This window comes from Hippoglossus stenolepis, chromosome 12 (assembly GCF_022539355.2).
Source record: "Hippoglossus stenolepis isolate QCI-W04-F060 chromosome 12, HSTE1.2, whole genome shotgun sequence".
In the NCBI taxonomy this organism is placed as follows: Eukaryota; Metazoa; Chordata; class Actinopteri; order Pleuronectiformes; family Pleuronectidae; genus Hippoglossus; species Hippoglossus stenolepis.
Genome location: NC_061494.1, coordinates 15792568 through 15814239, shown reverse-complemented (window position 1 = coordinate 15814239; position 21672 = coordinate 15792568). Strand labels below are relative to the sequence as shown.

General features: G+C 41.7%; 1 protein-coding gene across 10 annotated transcripts in view; it reads right to left on the bottom strand.

The window, feature by feature from the left end:
• Nucleotides 1–21672, bottom strand: part of LOC118119358 (protocadherin-15) — a 195311-nt gene that overhangs the window by 23584 nt on the left and 150055 nt on the right. For all 10 annotated transcript variants that reach the window (XR_007034766.1, XM_047342438.1, XM_047342437.1 and 7 more), the window contains 3 exons: nucleotides 11895–12004; nucleotides 10842–10982; nucleotides 5897–6024 (listed from right to left, as the gene is read on the bottom strand). Coding sequence is in view for 9 of the 10 variants with exons in the window: in XM_047342438.1 (XP_047198394.1) it covers nucleotides 5897–6024; nucleotides 10842–10982; nucleotides 11895–12004 (379 nt within the window). In the remaining variant the exon portion in view is untranslated. The remainder of the gene's footprint in view (nucleotides 1–5896; nucleotides 6025–10841; nucleotides 10983–11894; nucleotides 12005–21672) is intronic.

The following is a 21672-nucleotide window of genomic DNA, read 5'->3' as shown; positions in this document are numbered from 1 at the left end:
ACATTGAAATTTGTTGAAACGCAAAATATCAAAAGGCTCAACTTCACTACCTCATTAGCGTTTGTGTGGTTTCCTGAAAACGCTCAGAAAGGTTTGAAATGATGACAGACAAGGAGATGGACAGACTGACGGATGGATGCACTGACGGACATCCTCCCTCTGCATTTCATAGCGGGGGAATAAAAGGGGACATTGTTTATTCAGACCACTGTAGAAATAAAAAGTCCCTAAAGATTTAACCTGAGCCAGCATCAACCATCCACCATCCGCTGCTTGAGCTCTTGACCGTGATGGTGCCTGTTTGGCTCCGAGCATATTGCACTAGTGGCAACTCCCCAATCATTGATATCACAGGACACATTTTGCCTTTGACTGCGGATGGGACACCCTGCTGTGACATCGGCGAATAGTGCCGACAGTGCAATATACTTGAAAGAGTAAACAGAAAACCCAGCAGATGGGGTTATCTTCCATGTGCGATTCAGTGTTGATTTGCCCCGTACATTCCCCTTTGATGCATCAATCCTTATGTTACTTAATTATTCTGCAGACACGTAACAAATCCAAATAATTCAATTTATTCAATTTTCTCATTGACACAGACCATCACAGCTGTCTGGTTTTAGGTTGGAGCTGATTTCCCTTTTACCTTCCTTGCTTTGTTTGCATGGTGCTACGTTATGCTTTATTAGCACCCTTGGAGGTCTACCATTATAATGTTCACCATATAGCCAAACCATTATAACAACTTAAACTGCCTGAAGTGGTGAACACTGACAGTTCTGCACATTTTCACCACAGCAAACTAAAACAAGATGTGAAAGATTGAAGTTTTTAATTTTCGTCCTCCTACTGGCCGGATGCAGGTGTCCTCTTAAAAGGAGCTGACAGGAGAGAAGAGAGCTGCAGCTGGAGGCTCATAAATTATGTGAAAGGATTCGTTTCATGCTGCTGCAGCTTTACCTATAGTAACGCACTGTAGGGCGAAAAGAAAAGGCAAGACTTCCTGACATTAAAGTTGACTTTTTCAGTTTCTTTAAATCTGCAAAAACTGCTCTACTCTCAATTTGGGGGTAGTGGAAGTGAGTTGTGAACAAGCTGACACATCATCTTTTAGTGGTTGTGGAAAACTCACTTTTTTGCACCACCAGCAGTTATAACGCAACATTATTATTCATTTGGAGTCATGTTTCTGGCCACATTGATACTACAATGGTCCACGTTCAATCTCTTTTAGCTCAGTTTTGGGTCTCTACCAACTCCCATGGGAAATATCTGGATCTTTTTAGCTGATAAATGCTCAATGACGTTTACAAGCTTGATGCTAACTGTGACTGTCCGACAGTTTGTGCTGAACTTGGAACCATAACTGAAAAGTTGAGGGTCAGACAGTTCAACAATGTGCTAAGTCAAGAGGAGCTGCAGGTTTAGGTGAGAATTCTCTGTTCATATGAGCGATGCCTTTCATAGTAGATGCCGTCAGACTCTGACACTTTGTTACTGTAAAACCATTAATTATAGCTGGATGGTGGTACGGAGGTGGAGTGGTTAGCGCCGTCTCCTCACAGCAAGACGATCGTGGGTTCGAACCTGCCGGCCGGTATGTTCTCCCCGTGCCTGAGTGAAACGTCTGTGGGTACTCCAGCATCTGCCCACAGTACAAAGACATGCAGGTTGGGTTGATGTGTGTTAATGTGTTGTGTGAATGGCTCCTTGTCTCTGTATGTGATAGACCGGCTGACGACCTGTCAAGGGTGTTCACTGGGATTGGCTCCAGGCAAGCTAATGAATATTTTCAGTTTGAAAACCTATTAAATTCTAGAAATGACTTTTTGATTTTTTTGGGTGATTTTTAGAGAAGAAAATGACAGGGGTAAAAAAAAAAAGAAGAAAGAACCTCTAACCCTGAGAAACGACGTATAATTTATGAGGATCATAACTTCCATGAAGCTTGTTAGATCACTTTATGTCACAGCAGGGAAAACCTACTTCCCCCCCCCCTCCCATCGACCTCTGAGGCACAAGTGGTGACTGGCCACTGCGCTCACACACCGGCATCAATTTTCAGAGTGCTCGTCTGTGGCGACTGACACTGATAAATAGGAGCAATCTCTCTTTTTTTCCCTCCAGCTATTGGCAGAGGAGCGGGAGGTGGGGGGGCATGTTACCAATGAAAGGGCAGCATAAATCAACACAGTGAGGGTGAGATATCCTCAATGGGTAAAGACAGTGCATATAACAGCATCATACAGCTGTAACAGCCATGGACACAGGGGAGAGAACTCACTGAGGGAGGTTTGTTCACAACCTGCTGCAAGACAGCGAATAAAAATGTATTGATCCTGATGAATGAAAATCCTCCACATCATTTAAATATTTTTGGTCATGATGTAACCCTCTGTTCCTGGTGTTATGGTGTAAAGTTACGATGATGGAGAATATTGTAACTTTTTATTTTATCCAATAGGACATTTAGGTGAAAATGTGTCATAAATTCCTAAAAAGCTATTTTGTATGTCCTTGACTTTCGACCTTCAAAAATCAGCTCATCCTCGAGTCCAACTGAGCATTTGTGCCAAATTTTAAGAAAGCCCTTTAAGTCTTGTTGTGACAATGAGACAGAAGGACGGTCGTTGCAAAAACATAACGTCTCTGCTCACAGCAAAAAAAACAAAACATCTTTGAAAGCTTAAGCCATCTCCTTGATGTTTAGAAAGCTTTTCCCCATCTTTGAAATAGGAGGGCAGGTGGTGAAGGAGGAAGTCAAGAGTGGCCATCATCTCGCTGCCCATGAATCTTATTACTTACTTCTTATAAAACAGGGTCGAGTAAGTGTCGCGTGTTGCAGAGTGTAATCGTGTAATCAACCTTTCCTGCGACACACCAGAGTTTTACCTTGACATTGAAAGATTTTTCAATTAACTTTTTCACACCATTGAAATGAGACGTTGGGAGTAAATAACTCAATTAAATTAAATTTCCTCTGCGTCAAATTACAACATACATTCTTTCAAGGCACTTGTATGGTCCAGAGCTTATAATGAAGGAACCCAATGAGCCAGACTCAGCGGCCATCTGCCTTAACTGGGTGGGTTGAAAGGAGAGAAATAGGGAAGTGAGGAGTAAAAGGGGAAGTGGAGAGAGGGAAGAAGAAGGAGCAGAAAGTAGGGGAAACGGGGGAAGTGAGAGAGAGAGAGAGAGAGAGAGAGACCTGGAACAGTTGTGTAACAGATACATTTAAACACTGTAGTAAATGTCTATGAGTGACTATTTGTGGTTTTATCATACATCAAAAGTGTCTGAATTCGTCAAATGTTGACGATATTTCTAACGATTATCTCAGGAGAAGGGGACGCGCAGCTTCATTACTAATTAAGTCCAACGCTTCACACTAGCCGTACTCCAAAGAAGCTTTGGCCTCTGGGAAAATTTAAGATAGCACTTGACCCATAATTCCACACTTTGGTGTTGATTCCATGTTGAGGGAAAGACGGGAAAAAAGTCAACATGGGATGCTTGGTTGGCTGAAGCCACTGAACAGTGTTCAAGAAATTGACACTGTTACTGTGCGTCATTTGAGCCTATATGCAAAAATGTTCTTTAGAGGAATTGGGTGTTGTGCATGATTGATCAGCCATTATTTTGTATCTATCTCCATCATTCATGATTCCAGAAGATTCCAGTAACGGCCATTAAAAACTAAAGGAGCCCAAGTTTTCTGTTGCTGCCCCCATGAAGCTCTGGAACCGTCTCCCTTTCTGATCTAAGCTTTTAATCTTCATGAAAATTCAGCTTTCATCTGTCATTTGATTCTGTTAATGCTTATTAATACTTTTATACTTTTTATTCATGCTTATGTTGCTCGTCTTTGCTTTGTTTTTAAAGCACTTTGGCTAATATCCAGTTGTTTTAAATGTGCTATATAAATAAATCTGACTTGACCTTAGCATAAAAATATGATTATTTGATTTTTTTAGTGGTGATTGGTGCTGTATCTTCTTTGTCTGTATCTCTTTACCTACTGTACACGTATCGCTCTTTTATGCTTAAACTCAGGTTTGAAATTGTCAAACCCAATAAAGCATGATTCACGTTGCTGTACAAAGCCCTTGAGGAGAAGTTGTCTTCGTCCTAAAAGAGCTTTTATAAGTTATAACAAAGATTAAGGCTTAGCTCCTTTCCTGCGGTAAAAACCAACGCCAGAGTTTTATTTCAAACCATCAATAAAGTGAACATAATCCCCGGCTTTCCCCAGGTGTTCTTATCTTTTTACTTTCAGACGGCAACACATTTCTGACCTATTTTGGTAATGACGGGGGAAATATGATCAGCCTCCTCCTTTTCATCATCTGATGATTTTGGTTTATTTTCAGATGTGCCTGAAGGTCAGAAACACTTTTTCTGCATCTTCCTCCACGACCTTTGTACTTGCCCACAGGATATTACACCTACTTCTTTCGTTAAACACGCTCCAGAGACCGAAGGGCCTGTGTCCAGCGCCTGTTATACTGTAAATAGCCATTAACTATTAATCTATTTGTGTTTCCACTTGGGCAGTTTTCCTCTTTCTAATGATAAGCAGCTGAAAATCAGGTTGGAGCTATAGGGTAACTGTCCTAAAAGGCTGATTATATCTATTAGGGATTAGATAGCCATCAATTCCCCCCAGCAAAACTGCAACACAATGGGAGTTCTGCTTATTGGCATTGACACAGTAGTATCACATCAAAGATGCAGCTTTGTCTTGGTTAGTCTACACCCAGTTGTGCTCCGGGGAATTAATGTGAAAAACACACCTCGATCGACCTGTCACATTATTGGTTTTTCCATCTATAAGATAATATGCTGTGATCTCTGGCCGAGCCGGCATTACCACAGTGGAAAAGTCAAACTGGATGGGAAACAAACACAGTCTGGATTTGGTTATAAATCATGGAACTTGCAATCGATGATGACTTAAAGTGTAACTATGCAAATTACAAACAAAAAAATAGAATTTTTGCCAGAAAACATGAAGAAATAATATTTAAATCTCTAAACCTCTATAGATTTAGCCTCACTAGATAGGCAATGTTCACAGTTCCCCTTTCTCCACCCTGAGTAGTCTCTTTTGGTTTTTCTTTCAGGCTGCACACAGAACCAACAACTCTCAGTAAAGGCAGTCTGCTTGTTCAGCTCGCTCGTTTGAGCATATGGTAATTATAATACATCTGAACTTTCGAGGGAGGATGGAACAAGGAAACTGGTGTTCAGAGGCGTCGGTAACAAAATGTACCTGAAAAAAATATGACAGCGACAAGAATAGGACTTTAAAGAGTGAGTATGAGATGATCCCCCCCCCCCACCTGCAGAGGAAATGGCGCCATGTAATGATGTCATTTTTTATATTTAGTTGGTTTTATATCTCCATTGGATATGGAGATATAAAACCAACTAAATATAAAAATTGTTAAAAGCATTATTCAAAGTAGAGCTTACAGGTGACGATTCAGCAGGGCCCCGTTCACAAACTCTAACACCCACCTACCTACGCAAAGACAGAAGCACAGGGTGGTACTGCGGGCGAACGAGTGAAGCCTCTTTAGCAGAGCGGGCTGATAATCAGACAGGATGTCCAGCCATGCTTCTGTGAACATACTGGAATTACACCGACCAGATCTCTCTGATCCCACCTGCTCGGGAACAAGGCCGACAGTGGGCAGAGCGAAATTGAGGAAGAGATGTAGCGAGTGATAGGGGGAGGAGATGAAATCGTGCCGCAGAAAGCACATCGGATGAATTCTCCCACCATGGCTGCAGGGTGAGCGTTGAAGAGGTGGAGGCAGAATCAGGCCCTTTAGTTTCAGCCTGTTTCCATGCATGCTGATACATAAGCCGGTAACTGATGTTTTCTTACCACTATCTTGAGCACGGAGCTGAAGATCTTGGTGTCCTCCGTCACGCCGCCTATGTAGAGCTTCCTGGTGAAGACGGGAGGGTGGTCGTTCTCGTCAAGCACCTCAATAAACACCTTGGCTGTGTTCGCTGCAAAAAGCAGATATTGCACAGGATGTGAATAAGTCTCTACTGTCACAATACAGATCTACAGCACGTAGCTATCATAGTGGTAAAACCTGCATAAAGAACATACAGCACTCAACTCCACTCTCTCTACTTCAATGTACCTATCCAAGCATCTGATAAGGGGATATTGCAGAAGTGCTGCACCCTGTCAAAATAAGAATTGGGACACACAGGCCCGGAAAGATGAGAACATCACGGTCACTAACTGTTAAATAAACACGTCTCTGAAGTCGTCTGTACTGGCGCTGATCAAATGCTGCACAATTTAGCCTCAAAATTGTCTTGTCGATATAAATTTTTCATGGTCATCAACTCGTCCACAACTTCAAAAGAGAGCCGGAAATGATTTCCCAGACGCTAGTCATCACCGAAAAACATCTCAGTCTGTCAACAAGATGCTGGCCATCACCAATTTTAAATAAACTTCCCTCTCATCCGAGGGCGGGCGTTCTGAACAATTCTGAAAGTTTGACATATTTCGAAAGTGAGGAGTAAGATTCACTGAACTTTTTCAAAAACTCACTGCAAATACAAATGCTTCTCGCTTGGTTTGATTATGACCGAGGGTAGCTGAGGAATCTGTTTAAGAAAATCCCTCTTCATTTTCAGCGATATATATCCCTCAACTCTTAAACCAACACGACAGCGTGAAACAGCGTGAGAAGGCACTTCAGTGAACTCTGCGTTAATCAATCAGGAGGTTAATTTTGTTTTGATTACAACAAATATTGTGATTCAAGAAAAACTCAAGTGTCTGAAGTGCTAATGACTTCCCCCTTCCCCTGATAAGTAGAAAACAACCGAGCCAATTTGTATTCTGTTTACCAACCAATTAGTGATAACATTCACAGTGATATGAGTGAAATATTGCTCCATGAAATAATAAAAGTGACAATAAATACTTGGCTTCCGAGTCGTTATTTGTGAGTGAAGACTATCTCGCATCGTTGTTTTTTTTTGTTGAAAAGTTGGTTTTCTCCACTACTCGCTGCACGACAGCAGCATCAATAAGCAGCTGTGAAAGTTTAACAGGCGAGCGTGACCATGATTTGGGATAACATTTTGAAGGGCAGACAAAAATCAAGCTGGAAACGCCGTGAGAAAGAAAGAAGGAAAGGAGATGTGTCATTTTGAAACAAAATCCGCTGGTTAACTGGTCTTTTTATGAGACTTCTGCTTTTAAAATATTTTTTTTTAACTTTGACCGCTTGGGGTAGCTCATTCAAAACAATAACAAAAGAATAGAAGATAGAATTTGATGACGTTGTGGATCAGCTTGCTGTCTTCACCACCATCGCTGATGAAAATCTAACGGACGCAATGCGAAAGTTTTATTCAAGTTATGCAGCAAACGGAGGTGAATAATCATGATTGATTACGAGTGACTATTACAAAGAGTGGAAGGAACAATCTGTCAACTGGCTGGTGTTGTGTTTTTCCTTAGTCGTACTTTGTTTTCCCCAACGAATGAAGCAGATGACGCAATCAAAAGATGTTGAAAATGAAACCTTGAATTGGGGATTTTTCTGAGTTTGAACTCTGTTGGAAACATTTTGGATCATTTAAGTACACAAGTCAACAAAATATGTAACATAGGTCTAGTTTAGACAGTTTGATAAAGATTTTTTTACACATTATGTCTTTAAAAAGGAAACCACACTTAAAACATTCATTCCCCTAATTTGTGACATTTACACGTAGGCAAAGTGCAGCATTAAAACTGTACGTACAGTGAAACATTCTTCCAGCACTGCAGTTTAGGTAAAAAAAAAAAAGCCCTGTCAAGGACCATTTTTCTTCTGGCGCCGCACACAAATGTAAAGTCGTGGGGCATTGGAGGTAAGGATGCACCGGGGGAATGGGACAAACAAAAACACAGCACATCAAATTACAAGGAACAAACGCCGTAGTGTGGGAGGGAAGACTCTAAGGGCCGGGGGAGAGGTCTACACAGTCTCTCTCCCCCCCTCCTCTCTCTGTAGAAAGTGGCTTTATTCCATCCTCCAAGTATCAGGACAAAAACATAAATACAGTCTCTCTCTCTCTCTCTCTCTCTCTCTCTCTCTCTCTCTCTCTCTCTCTCTCTCTCTCGTAAAGATGCATGATAGAAACTGGTCCATTAAGAGGAGGGATTGCCGCTATAGCAGATTAAGCTCGAGTGTGCCTAAGAGTGCATTATCGTTTCAAAAATATGTTTAATTAAATCTGGTCTCATATACTCCTGCATATGCACATGAATATCCGGCTGTGCGTAGACTATGTGCATCACATATACACTGCATGAGTCCTAATGGGGCAAAGATAATCTATCTGACAAATCAGTCCCGTAATGCTCTGATAATTTAAACTCAATACAGACTCATTAATGAGAGGAGAGATGTTCCCTGTCATGGAGCCTGATCTGCATAACAATAACACAAGTGAGACGAGTGAGAAAAGAAACGGCTTCACTGCCAAAAGAGGTTGTCAGCCTGACGATGCCAGTTGAGCTCTCTTCCTCGTGTGTGTGTGTGTGAGAGAGAGTCCTCGGCTTTACAGCTATCAGATAAGTGAGGCGTGTGTGCATTTTGTGTACTTGTAATTGTCGGTACGCGAGAGACAGACGGCGCGAGATGGAAAGAGGCGGGAAGGATAGGTCATTGATTATTCATTGGTAGCTCAAATGGAATGAGAGTGAGGTATGAAACCCATTTGTTTTTGGTACTTCATCCATCATTATAGCAAAACTTTCGTCAGTAAACAGGATACATAGCAGCCTAATGATATTCCAGCTGAAGCATCCAGAGATTGCAGTCTGAAGGTGTAAGTAGGCTTCAGACCAAATGCATCAGTCCGTCAAACAGTGTCTCAAAACCCTAATTTCAGGCGGCGGATACATCTGACACTTTTTGTAACTTTCTGGAACAGATAATGATGCTTGCTTTATGCAGCAATGACCAGGTACAGCGGAGAGGAGGCTTCACCTTATCTCTCAGCCTCCGTTCAAGTACCTCCATCCCTTTTTATGTGTTTACAACTGAGTGCAACACCGTGAATGCCTGCGAGGAGAGAGCATCTGAAAGCATCCAGACTACAAAGACGAGGGAAAGACGCTGAACTGTTGGAGGGGGATCAGGGAGTCAGGAGGAGGCTGTGATGTCAGGCTTTCAGCCTCGTTCTTCCAGTGAGTCCGTCGACCGGCATGTTGTACGATCTTGTTTGTTTCATACACGGCGAGGCTTTAAGACTGGGAAAACACTGGAGCTTTATTAACTGAGAGTTTGCTGTGATTAATGTTTTGTCGCCCGCCCTCGTGTTGGGGGGTGGTCGGCCTAAATTGTAACAAATGGGCTATTACGGCTTGTTAGACCCTTGCGACGAAATTTGGACACAACAATTTTAAGGATTTATGATATTGTTGAAGTGAGTGGTTCTTTTCAGTAATCACCGTGACTGAGAGGTAAGAGTCAGATCTCTACACTGCACATGTATCTTGTTATTCAGTATTTTAGAAGCTCTAGACAAGAACTCTGGAAAATGTCCGGACAATTGCCTCCGGACTTTCTCAGGATTTATGAAGAATGTAAGCAGGAGATTTTCCGAGGCGTTCACAACAGCAGGAAAATCTCTGGAGCATTCAGGCAAAGGTTGGCGTCTGAGTAGAGCAGCAGGAGGCAGAACACAGCGTATAAATTCTGTTGTGGAAATCTCATGTTTTTGTTTACAGCACATCGACACTAGAGTCGGCCCTTATCACCAACCGCTCTCAAATCTCGTCGTCCTTCCGAGTTGACGTCTTTGTCTTCTACGTGTGAGGCCCTTCTTTTTCATCCTGAGGTATTTGTATTCTTTTTTAAATTTTCAGTTTTGCATCAGTCGCCCACACGCTCGCTGTAAGTTTTCCGGACTTAATCGTGCTGTTTTCTCACGTGGGCTCACTCGATATTTGCGTTCTCACATACAGCCCCTGAGGAGAATGTCCAGAGTTCAGTACATGTCCTAAAGCAGCTACACTAATAGCACTCCAGCAGTTTAAGTTTCACATAGGGCGAGCGCACTGCAGGTGGTGCCGAGGGTGGTCACATAACACATTTTAAAAACTCAGTCACTTTAAATGGCATATCGGTCAGACAAGCTGCTTTTTCCAATATGCTTTGGACAAGCGGCCGCTGAGCTGGACACGGAAAGCACCAAATACAGTATAACCTTAGTCAATTTAAAATCAGCTTGATGTTGAATGGAGTGTGAAACTGAACAATCAATCACAGGATGCAGCAAACCTGCCACCTGCCAGTTTACAAATGGTTCAGTGCAGCGAGGAGCGGTAACGGTGCATGAAGCACATGAGCACACAGCTCAACAGAACACACAATGACACATTGTTTCCCTGTTTTTGGTCAAGATTGGCAGCTGAACAGTGCAGGTGACAAAAACTAATATGTAAACTATGATAAACCAAGATCATGGAGATCCTTCGTTATTGTACTTTGTTTTCGTATTCTATAAATGTATGCTTTCCTGCAAGAGAACATTAACATTTCTATTTTTATTATATTTTAGTGGTATGTACACATACATAAAGCTGAAAAAGCTCAATGTATTCGTGGTGAATGTGATACTTAATACGAAATATAAAAATAGGCTGTGAAAGCATTTCCACAAACTGTATTTAATCATAATCTGTCACAGTGAAGGATTATGATTAAATATAAATGCATCACCTGGAATGACATGAAACATCTTTTTCATCTCCAATACCTCACGGCTCCACCTAAACATCATAGCGGTCTATTTCTTACTTTTGGAAGGAGCGCGCAGGTTTGACATGACGACCACCATCGAGTCCGCCTGGACCCTGAGGACATAGCTGGTCACATTTTCATAATCCAGGGGTTTAGCTGTGGAGATGACGCCTGTCCTGTTGTTCACCTGAAAATGACCTGGAACCAACAGAAAAACAAAGCACATAGCAAAGAGGAAAAAAAAATTACTGTTGACAAAACACATCCCAAGGGGAGTTTTGTTGAAATGCCAATCCACACTGTCTGTAGTGAGTGGCAGCGCTGGAGAAAAAGAGCAGCCATTGGACCGTGAAGAAATCACACACAAAAAACATTAGAAATTCTAATGGAGGACACTTAAATTATGTTTTTTTAAAGCTGTTTTTTTTCAAAATGAATGTCGGTTTAGTTACGGCTCTGATAAAAGGAAATAACACAGAAATACTTTTGGTCCCTTTAAATGGCACGGACAGACCCTAACTCCTCTGTGTCCGTGGGAAAAGGTCAAGCTTCACAACGCCTATTCTTTCCCTGAGAAGATCACTGCTGGGGCCTGGAGGCAGATTTATGAAACTCTTCTGAAGTCCTCCTGCACTTTCCATGAGCATCTAAGGAAATATGACTCGAGCTCAAGTTTCCACATGACAGAGACAAAGATCACTGCGGGGGAAATCAAGGTCTGCATGGGAAACGGGCCACAGCTTCCCCTCTTTCGTTCTCTTGATACAACGATACATCTGCTAATGGCTCAAAGAACGGAGTTTCGAAATCTGCATCAATTAATAAAAACCCTTGTATGTTTTTTGCGATTCTCTCAACTGCGAGGAAAATCTGCAGTTGTCGGAGAAAGGCTTTGTAGAAGCTGACACTCTGGCACAAATATATATTTTTCTTTATTTTGGGAAAAGAAAACTGGAAGAAGAGGACTTTGTTCTTCAAACACAAAGCCTCTGTCGTAATTGAGTAAGTGTGTTTGGCTGGGAGTGTTTATGGGAAACCAAATGTAAAGAAAACAACATTTCCTTGGAGTTTCTGAATTGCAGATTAATTGATATGATCTGTGGCACATACCCAGTTCATTTCCTGCCACAATGGAGTAGAAGATGGTTTGATTGACAGCAGCAGCCAGGATGGTCCCCACTCGTTTGCCAAACGGAGCCAGCTCACTAACTGGAGAGAACCTGGAGAGGCACAACACAAATCACAAAACAAAAGGTGTGAGGACAGAAGGGATCAATGGAAAAACCTGAGCACAGTGGCAGACCATTCTCACAGTTAGAGTATAAAAAGGGGTAGAGATGATTATAAAGGTTTTCATAAACACTACACAAATTTTAAGAAAGAATCTGTTTAAAAAAGGCATTAAAACGAGTGTATTGTGTTCTTAGAGTGTATATTTATCATGGAGACTGTGCCAATGTTTGGTTATTTATACAAGAGTTTCTATAGTCATTTATATTTTATAACATCTTGGAAAGAACCATCTGCCAGAGGCGAAGGTTTTGACCAGCAGTAAGGTTAAGTGCTGTCAATTCTGAATAAATTTAAGTTTTTTAGGAAAACTATCCTTTTTCCTCCTTTTTTCTCTTAGGAATCCACAGTGTTGAGTGGGTCTTACTGAGTTTGTACTTTTTAAATCTGCTTTGAAAAAGAAATCTGTTTAAAAATGATAAAAATTCATATAGTCTAAAAACTGTCAAACAACAACCGTTTATTGTTCGAATGATTTGAATTATTTTGTCATTTCTTTCAGCAGTTCTATCCATTCACTTAAACTTCAGGAGTCTTCAGATGCAGCTACAGCAGATACGTGTACCTTTTATTCCCTGGTTAATGAATAAGTGATTTTCCTTTCAAGGAGCACAACAAATTTAGGAGGAAAAACTTTAAATCATGAATAAATAATCCATAAAACAGTTTGGACTGATCCCAGTAACTTGGTGGTGAGGATAAGAACATTCACACGGCTGAATGTGGCTCAGGTGCATCAGCAGAATAATTGAAGGCTTGATGTTAAGGAAGCAAAGCTCTTGTTTTTCTGCTTGAGTCATTGCTGCGAATCTCAACTATGATCATGAGCTTTGGGTAGTGACCGCAAAAGAGTGATTGAGGATTCCAGCAGCCGAGATTTAGTTTCTCTGCAGGGTCGCTGGACTCAGATTCCGAGTGATAAAGCAAGGAGCCTGACAATTCAAGAGAAGCTCTATATCGAGCTGTGGCTCCTTCGTGTTAAATAGCACCAGCTGAGGTTGTTTTGCTTTGAGACAAGATGCTTCCTGATGGGAGGAGACCCCCGGGCAGACCTGCTAGATATAGGTCAAATTGGATCAATCAGCTGAGGTTTATGGGGTCTTCACTGGGAGGAGCTGTAGGAATTTGCTGGGGTATAAACGTGTTTGGCTGTTGTGCTAGTCCTGAAGCAAAAGTGGTATCGAGCAAGTTTATGCTGATTCCTGAATGCCTGCCAGCGATGGCAAACATTTTATGGATGTTTCAATGGACCACAGACGCATCGGGGATTACTCCTGGTGCTGCTGATTGTCTGTTGTTTGCCCGGAGGTTATGTTGTGTAAAAAATGTAGTACCATTATGAAACCCTTGCAGAATGTATACAGTGTATACACTGTATAGTAGCCTATATACAGCGGGCATTCAGGGTATGAAACGCTCTTCCAGGACTTTTCATTTATTCATAAATGTATCACCTTATTTGATTTGATTTGATATTATAAAATAAAATGATATCCAAACAAAAGACCTGATAGTAAAAACCAACACAGTTTTTCGGGCCTCACAAGTGTGACTGTGTGAGAGTTAATGGCTTTAATTGACTAACAGACGTGCAAGTGTCTGCAGATATTATTGTCCCCACAAATTACAGCCACCATAAATAGCAGGGAACCCCGTCTTGGCAGTTTGTCTGTGAGGCCTGATTTCAGCTGATAATGTCATCTCGCTCCAACACCCTCTTGTGATACTTCCACTGCTTTCTCATCTCTGCGTACGGGGTGTCTGTGCATGGGGCTATATTCTTCTGCAGTTTTCATTTAAAGTTTGACTATAACTCACAGCGGTGGTAACAAATCTGTGACAACGCTGTGGGAGTAATACTCACACGATAATCTGTGACAGTCAGATTCTATTATACAGTCAATGTCAGTGTTACAGGATATTTTGGGGAGGAGACACTATCTTGGCAGTCCAAGTTCTACACACAGACCAGCAGCTATTAAGACGCCTCCAGTTCATGTTTATATCGTGATTCAGTGCTTTCATCTCTCTAGTCTTTGCTGGGCCCTAAGTTCCAACACATTTTACTACATGCATAATAAAATCATCACAAGAATGAAAATGCCATCAGACTAACTTTCCCTTTAGGGTTGATTGCTATTTTATGGACTAACTCCCCTTTATAGGATTGCAGTGGAGGGGGCTTAACCGATTTCCCGGGCTGAGGATGAAGAGGGGAAGATGAAGAGAATCCACATAGAGACAGAGAATGGTATTTTCTGAAAGGACACACAGGTGCTGAGACAATAAATGACACCGTCTTCGCTGCTCACTGGAGTAAAACAACGCAGTCGGTAACTTTTCAGACAGTTGGCAGGCCTAACAGTCACCGCAGAATATGTGTTTAAGTTTAAGAAGCAATAGGTGCAAACAGCACAATCTTGAAGGACACAGGGAAAAAGACTCATCTATCCATCCTGGAGGCCACAGTTACTGTCTCAAGAGAAAAACAATTCCCAAGGACATCTCGAGTTCAGGATGTTCCTGGGAAATAGAAGCTATTCTCCCGGATGGAGGATGATATAGTAAACCATTCTGAGAGATAATGTTGTTGAGTGAATGCTGCAGTGAAATGACACAACCGCATGTGGTCTCAAAGCCTTTCACCACCAATGCAGTGCTGTTATGGACATATGAATACCGTGCTGTTTGAATTATACGTAATGACTTCTGTTCATTTCCCCTCTAGGTGTTTTGTTGGGCTGTCACTGAAACATCGCTGTGTGGGTGGCATGCGCTACACCGATAACAGTCTCTGTGTAAATATGGCCCTCACATAAGTAGATCATCTGTTTGGCTTCCGGAACAGGCGAACTAAAACACGGGGGGCAAGCCCTTAAACAATGTGACCACAGCGAGGTGCAGCAGAGCCCAACATGTGACTCCAAATCTGTCACCATTCACTGAAACCACGGGTGACACAGTTGTTGTCACCAAACGTACGTGCCTAAATACACTTTCTCAGCCATCGATTGTCTGTTTTGGAGATTAATAGCCCACAAGTGGGGATGTCATTGGCCAGATGAGAACATTTTTAACACTGATTAACAACCCTCTTGCTACTGAGCAGCTGTGGATGAGACTAATTCAAGTTTCCACACACCAACCATTCATGACGCAGGTTATCAGCCCCGTACTCAACTGGTTCAGTAGATAAAATTAAATAAATTGTGTGTGAATACTGAGGTAGCAAAACGTAAACGTCTTTTTCACATTTTGCTCTGTGGCAGCTTTACGCTAAAATGATTTAAATTCATTGGGTCCCTCATCAATCTATGCTCAATAACCTGTGATGACAAAGTGAAAACAGAAAATTTGAAAAGAAGTGAATTCATAATGTCTTGAATGACCTTTCCCTCATATAATGTGGGAGGATATTATTGGGGTTTTTCCAAAGTTTTCCAAATACTAACAATCGACTATTTTCGGTGTTCAGCTGTATTGGCTGCAGCTTTGGTGAAACCCGGGTCCAGAGCAGGGCTGGATAACCTTTGCTAACCCATTCGTAGGTTTTTTTCTCGGGTGGTTATTTTACTGAGAGTCGTGTAAGGCTGTGCAGAAGCTAGCACCGGGCTGCACCGTGTGATTGCCAGGAAGAGGCAGAGCTGACATGTTATCACTTCCCTACAAAGTGGCTCTGCCTGAGGGTTATAAGCTGCAGAGAAATGCCATGGGGGATGTGCGAGGTGTATGAAGTGTGCGGATTACTATAAAGGTGTATCCACATGTAGACAGAGAGGATGACAAAAAGGTTAGATACAGTAGATAGAGCAAGAGTGAAGGACCAATAGTACAGAAATATGTACTGTGCCTTATTGACTGTGATTGTGGAAAGATAATGTAAACAGCTATGCATTCTAATAATATCTAACACCCGACAGCTGCTTCCGCTGAGGAGGTCACTCACACCTGTCTGTTTGTTTGTAAGCAATATTATATTAAAATAACTGAACGTAGTATAGGCCAGGGAGGAAAACCATCACATTTTGCCGCGGATCCAGGAATTTCTTTTTTGACATTTCCCTCTGACTTCCTGAGGAATAATGGATGGATCTAGATGAAATCAGGCACATTTAGGGGTCCGATATAGATGAGTGTGTGAAATTTGTTGCATCTTGATTGAATTTAAAAGGGACTGTCAGACCTTGGCGGAGATATACCCTCTACTGAGCGCCAATCTAGTTTAGTATTGGGTATATATGAGCAGGCAGAAACACTAGGAAATGACTTTACCAAAGAAAGTAAATAAGTTGCGTATTCAAGAGTCAATTATGCACAATGCAATAGCATGTACCACAGAGCAGGGCCAGAGCCACCTTTAATACCTTTCATATTCAGATGAGGAGAAATCCCATCCAGACAGAGAGATAAGGAGAAGCGGAAGACGCCGACATGTCTACAGGCAGCGGCAGAGAGTTCTGGTGTCAACATGAGAGAGGGTGAGTGACACGCCACTGAGAAGTGTGGGCGGCACACAGGTGTCAGCGAGCTCTCTGCCCCAGGGCCAATGGCGGAGTGATGCTTACGAGTCGAGGCAGAGGTGTATAAACCTTGTCGTGCGCCACAGAGGCAGCGGTGACTATCTTTCTACCCCGCTTTCCCTCTTCTATTCATGCATTGCATTGCATCAGCGAGCGAACAAGCGCCGATGGACATCCCGGGAGATTCAAGGAGGGGCCGCGCTTAGCCCAAGTCTCTGGTGGATGTGGAAGACGCAGCGCTGCATAAAGATCCTGAACAACAACAAAGGCAGCCACAAGTCATTAAGGACAGGACTTTAGGAAAAAACATCATAAACAGTGTGAAAATGCCCCAAATTTGTTTCAAATGTGCTGCAGCACAGTTCAGCTTTACTGCAAATTTTGCTCAGCAATTATGAATCAGCCTAATTCGATGACTGCTGATGAGGTAGCTATGTGCCTGAGAGTTAGTTGGTGAGCTTTTATGCTCCCCCTGGTGTTAAACTTGTTTGTTCCTTCCTGGAAGCAAATTGAGAGGGGAACAAAGAGGGACTCCTCTGAGTGGAACTACAGTAAATTACACATACGGCAAGAAATTTCAGCTGCTCCTCGAACAGCAGCAGACAAAGAGTAAAAACACTGCTGCGAATCCAGAGCTCGTGTATTCCATTAAGACCACGGTTCTCAGTGGTTTTTACAACCGAGGCAAAGTCTGCTCAGTCATACAGAATAATTTTACACAGGGAAAAACATTTCATTTACACCTCAATCTTATTACAGATTCTCAAATTTCATTAGAGTATTTAACATTGTAAATGAATGGGTGAATACCAGATGTATACTAAGCCGGTATTGTCCTGTATCATGTGTTCACAATAAGGTTTCAAGGGACTTTGGGGGCCTAACATAGTCTTCAACCAAACCTCTAAATTTACAAGTATCAGGTAGAAAGATAGTAAGAAGTAGCATAGGGCCATGTTAGGGGGTTTCTGACCAAGGTGTCATTGCAGTCCCATTGCTGTGGTCTAACGTAATCACCCGTTCTTGGGGGCCCCCTCTCAGGGGCCTACCCTGTTACAACGCCTCTGTGTGCACAACAGTTTAAAAAAAACTCTTTGTAGACTCAGTTGCATGAGTCCATAAAAAATATTCTTGTGCTAAATGTCATTCTGTGCCTGATGTATTTTAATGAAATCAGAGTTCATGCTGGGATACAGAGAGAACACAAAGCTGATTTAATGTTATATTATTTTACAGTTTGAGCTGAAGTGTGGTTCAGACTAAAGGGCTGAACTTTAAAGATTATAGGTTATGTTTGGCAAGACCGAGGAAAAAAGGTAAATGAGAAACGGAGATAAAGACAAAAATAACTATTACAAGCTCCAGAAACCACTCAAGATATTCAAAAGCCTTTAGAATATAGTGCAGGGCCAGACAGGCCAAGAATTACAAACCACTTTTCTTCTGCAAGAGTCAAGTCTCTACCTTGAATTAACAATGGGCTAAAGCAACTGAGGAACAAAAACTAGCATTAGTGGCTCTTTCAACAAGTCAAGAAGCAGTTTTTACCATTATCAGTCCAGACATAACCCATTCAGTGAATACTGAAAAACAACCTGTTTTTTTTATAATAATTAACAAATGAATAGTTTTTCTCTTTTGAGGTCAGTGACCTTGATCCTTGACTAACATATTCTAATCAGTTATTCCTTGTGTCCATGTGGATGTTTTTACCAGATGTGATGAAATTCCCACAAGGTCTTACAGATATATCTCAAGCACAAGACTGGGATGGATGTGAGTTCACAGTGATCTTGACTTTTGACAACCACTTTTGACAAATCGAATCAAGTGAACATGTTGAATTAAAAGAAATTCTCGACAGGTTTCAGCGATATCGTGTTTACGAGAGGAACAATCTGCAATCATAATGCCTCTGGCCGTTGGAGCACAGAAAATCACACAACAACTGTGAACACCCAACATATAGGCACTAATGATGCCACAGTGCCACACAGGTTAATGCATTCATGTTGCCTGTCAGAAAGAACAGATTCAATTACATTCACACATCATGAAGGATGCAGGAGCAGAGTGGAGCAGTGGGATGCCCACCAACACACAAAACTGCTCCTGAAACTCAAATATTCCATCTACAGCATATACAGTGTGATAGTAGAAGACAACAAAAATTTGTGTTTCCCACAAAAAAAGCATTTTATTTGAGACGGCACACAACCCAAAAACTACTTTCAGACAAAAAAGATGAAATGAAATCTGTAAACAGTAAGGTTTGGATTATCCAACAAAACAGTGGTGTTGTTTCTTGAAAGAAGTGCTGCCGTCGAGTTCTACAATTGTCATTTTTTGGATTAAGTGATATCTCAACTCAAACCTCGGAACATTTTACTGCATGGCCAGATCCACATGGGGGAAGTTTGCCTTCAAGAATCTCTGCTAGAAAGTCATTGCACTTGGTTAATGTTGTGAAATGTTCCTTGTTTAACCCAGGACACGATCTTTCACAAAACCCACCATGTTGTTTCGTAGCCTAAACCTAACCAGGTAATTTTGTTGACAACACTGAACCAAACTGTGAGTGAAGACTGAGGTCAGGAAGACTTTCTGCTGAAAGGCTTTCTGTCAGGTAAATCCCTAAATTTAAACGTCTCCCAGCAGCATGACCAGACAGTGTCAGGGATAAGTGAAAATGTTTATTTGTGCCTGAGGTGGTCTCACCATTTAACCACCAACATTCAGGAAGATAACAAGGCAGGCTGAATATTACACACACAAACATTTATGAATAGATATTCATATATTTTACTTTCCTTAGATGAAGTTCTTGATATGTTACATGTAACATATCATATTATTTGGCAAAGTGTTCTTCATGATTACTGACGACCCAAGACAAAGCAATAGCTCTGTTATTAAAGTCGATGTAGGCAATTACAAATCGTTCTGCATCAAATGCTCATCTTAAAGTGAAATTTGTAATTTTTTATGCATTATGTGTAAATTTATGCTTCTTAGAATTACACAGCTTATGCAAAACATGAAACCCCCTGCAGCTTTCAAACACATCGCAGTACAGTAAATAAAAAACTATTAGTACATGTTATATTTATTCCAGCTGAGGCCTCCTCGAATTCTCAAATTTGTGTAAACCAAATTTAACACTGGGAGATATTAGCACGTAGTGTTAATGAGATGCTGACTCATACTTGATAAGAGGATTTAGTGGTGCAAACAAACGTCTCAGAAATCCAACACCTTGGACATAAAGTAAAGCTCCAGCAAGTATTCACATGCAACTATCATGTTCTGTAAAACAAACAATGTTTACATCCCCTCGCCTGGTCTGATCGTGCTCCTTCCTGAGCTATTCCTCTGATCACTTATCTTTCCACACCAGACCCAGATTTCCTTTGTATTCACACTGAGCCATTTTGCTGAGTTCAATAAGAAAGAAAATGGGCTTCAATCGGGCAAAAAAATCTTCTGGAGGGCAAGATGGAAAACATTAGCAAAGCTGGGGGAACAACATTCACTGTGCAGCCAACCTCTGTGCACCAGCTTAACCATGTCAGCCCACAGGACGTCACTTCACATATTATCCACTCGGTCATTTAGCACACACGAGGAGACCTGGCCGGCCGATGTTTTGGGCACCGGTGGACGGGTGTGTTGTCCAAACGGCGCCAGCCACCGAGGCACGCAATGCGATATCAAGCAGAGCCATGGAGGTACTGATGCCATCCTGCATGTTTTACTGTCAAACTACTGCTGCAGCCCAAATGATCTATTCTACCACACCAACACCTGGAGACCTCACACACAGGAGAGAAAAACTAACATTAGCACCGCTCTAACTAGCAGGATGCAGGACAAAATATCAGCTGCAGAATATTGTGTGTGTTGGGCCGGCGACCAGAAATCTCAGACGCTGCAGTCATTGACTTATGTTCACGTCTGATTGGTTGGATGATAGAGATGGGAAAGATTCCAATTCAAACAACCTGTAAGTGCTCATGTCATCAATGGTTGGATTATCACAGAGATGGTCGTGTGAGGCTGAGAATATCGTGCACTCACATATCCATTAAACTTGAATTACACTGAACCCTGGACTTAGTAAGTAAGATTACACAAAAACAACCAGACAGATAACCACAAAACTTGGCAGAAGGACACGGTATGGGTCAGGGAAGAACTGGTAAAATTGTTGTACCAATTTTCACTCTATACTCTGGGATAATTCATGGATCTTGATGAAAAACAGGCTTAGTTAGGGAACTGATATCTGAGTGTGTGCATCTTAAGGGGTGCAATTAAAGTAGACTGTCAGGAGGAGTTATGCGCTCTGCTGAGAGCCATTCTTGTCAAATTAGAATTTCGTTTTTTTAAGTCCTACAAAGCAAAGCAACTTTGCATTAGCTGTTGCACTATTTACAGTAAATCTTTATCCCATAACTTTAGACTGTTATGCTTCCTTGGTGCCACTGTGCTCGTTGTCTGGACAGAAAGGTATATACATCGTCTCAGTATGATTGTAGCTTGTAGCTCAATTTCTGATTTTTACTGCTGTTTACATGAGGCTGAATAATTTTTCTACCTTTAACTTTTCATGTTATGATTATGGATATTGAAATGTAGGGAAATAAAACCCTTAAACTGCACTCGTCTCTCACATTTCCTGTGTTGTGTTCACCCATTGTTCAGCTAAAATTAGGATAACAACTGACCTGCCGCAAAAAACGAGCAGAAGAGAGAGCAGCGACGGGCACTTCCATTTGTAATGAAGCTTACAAAACATTTCACACAATAATTACCTGCTTCACCGTCTTTCTCAGAAATACAGGATGATGCGTCAGCTGACCCATCATGTTAGAAACGGCTTAGCAAACGTTTCAGAAATCTAAATAAAACAACCTAAATTATACAGCAATGTTCTCTCAGTGCCTGCAGGGGTTTTCTCCAGCTTCCTCCCACAGTGTAAAGACATGTCATTTCGGTTAATTGGCGATTCTAAATTGTCCGTAAGTGTGAATGTGAGCGTGGATTGGTTGTGTGTCTCTGTATGTCGGCCCCGTGAT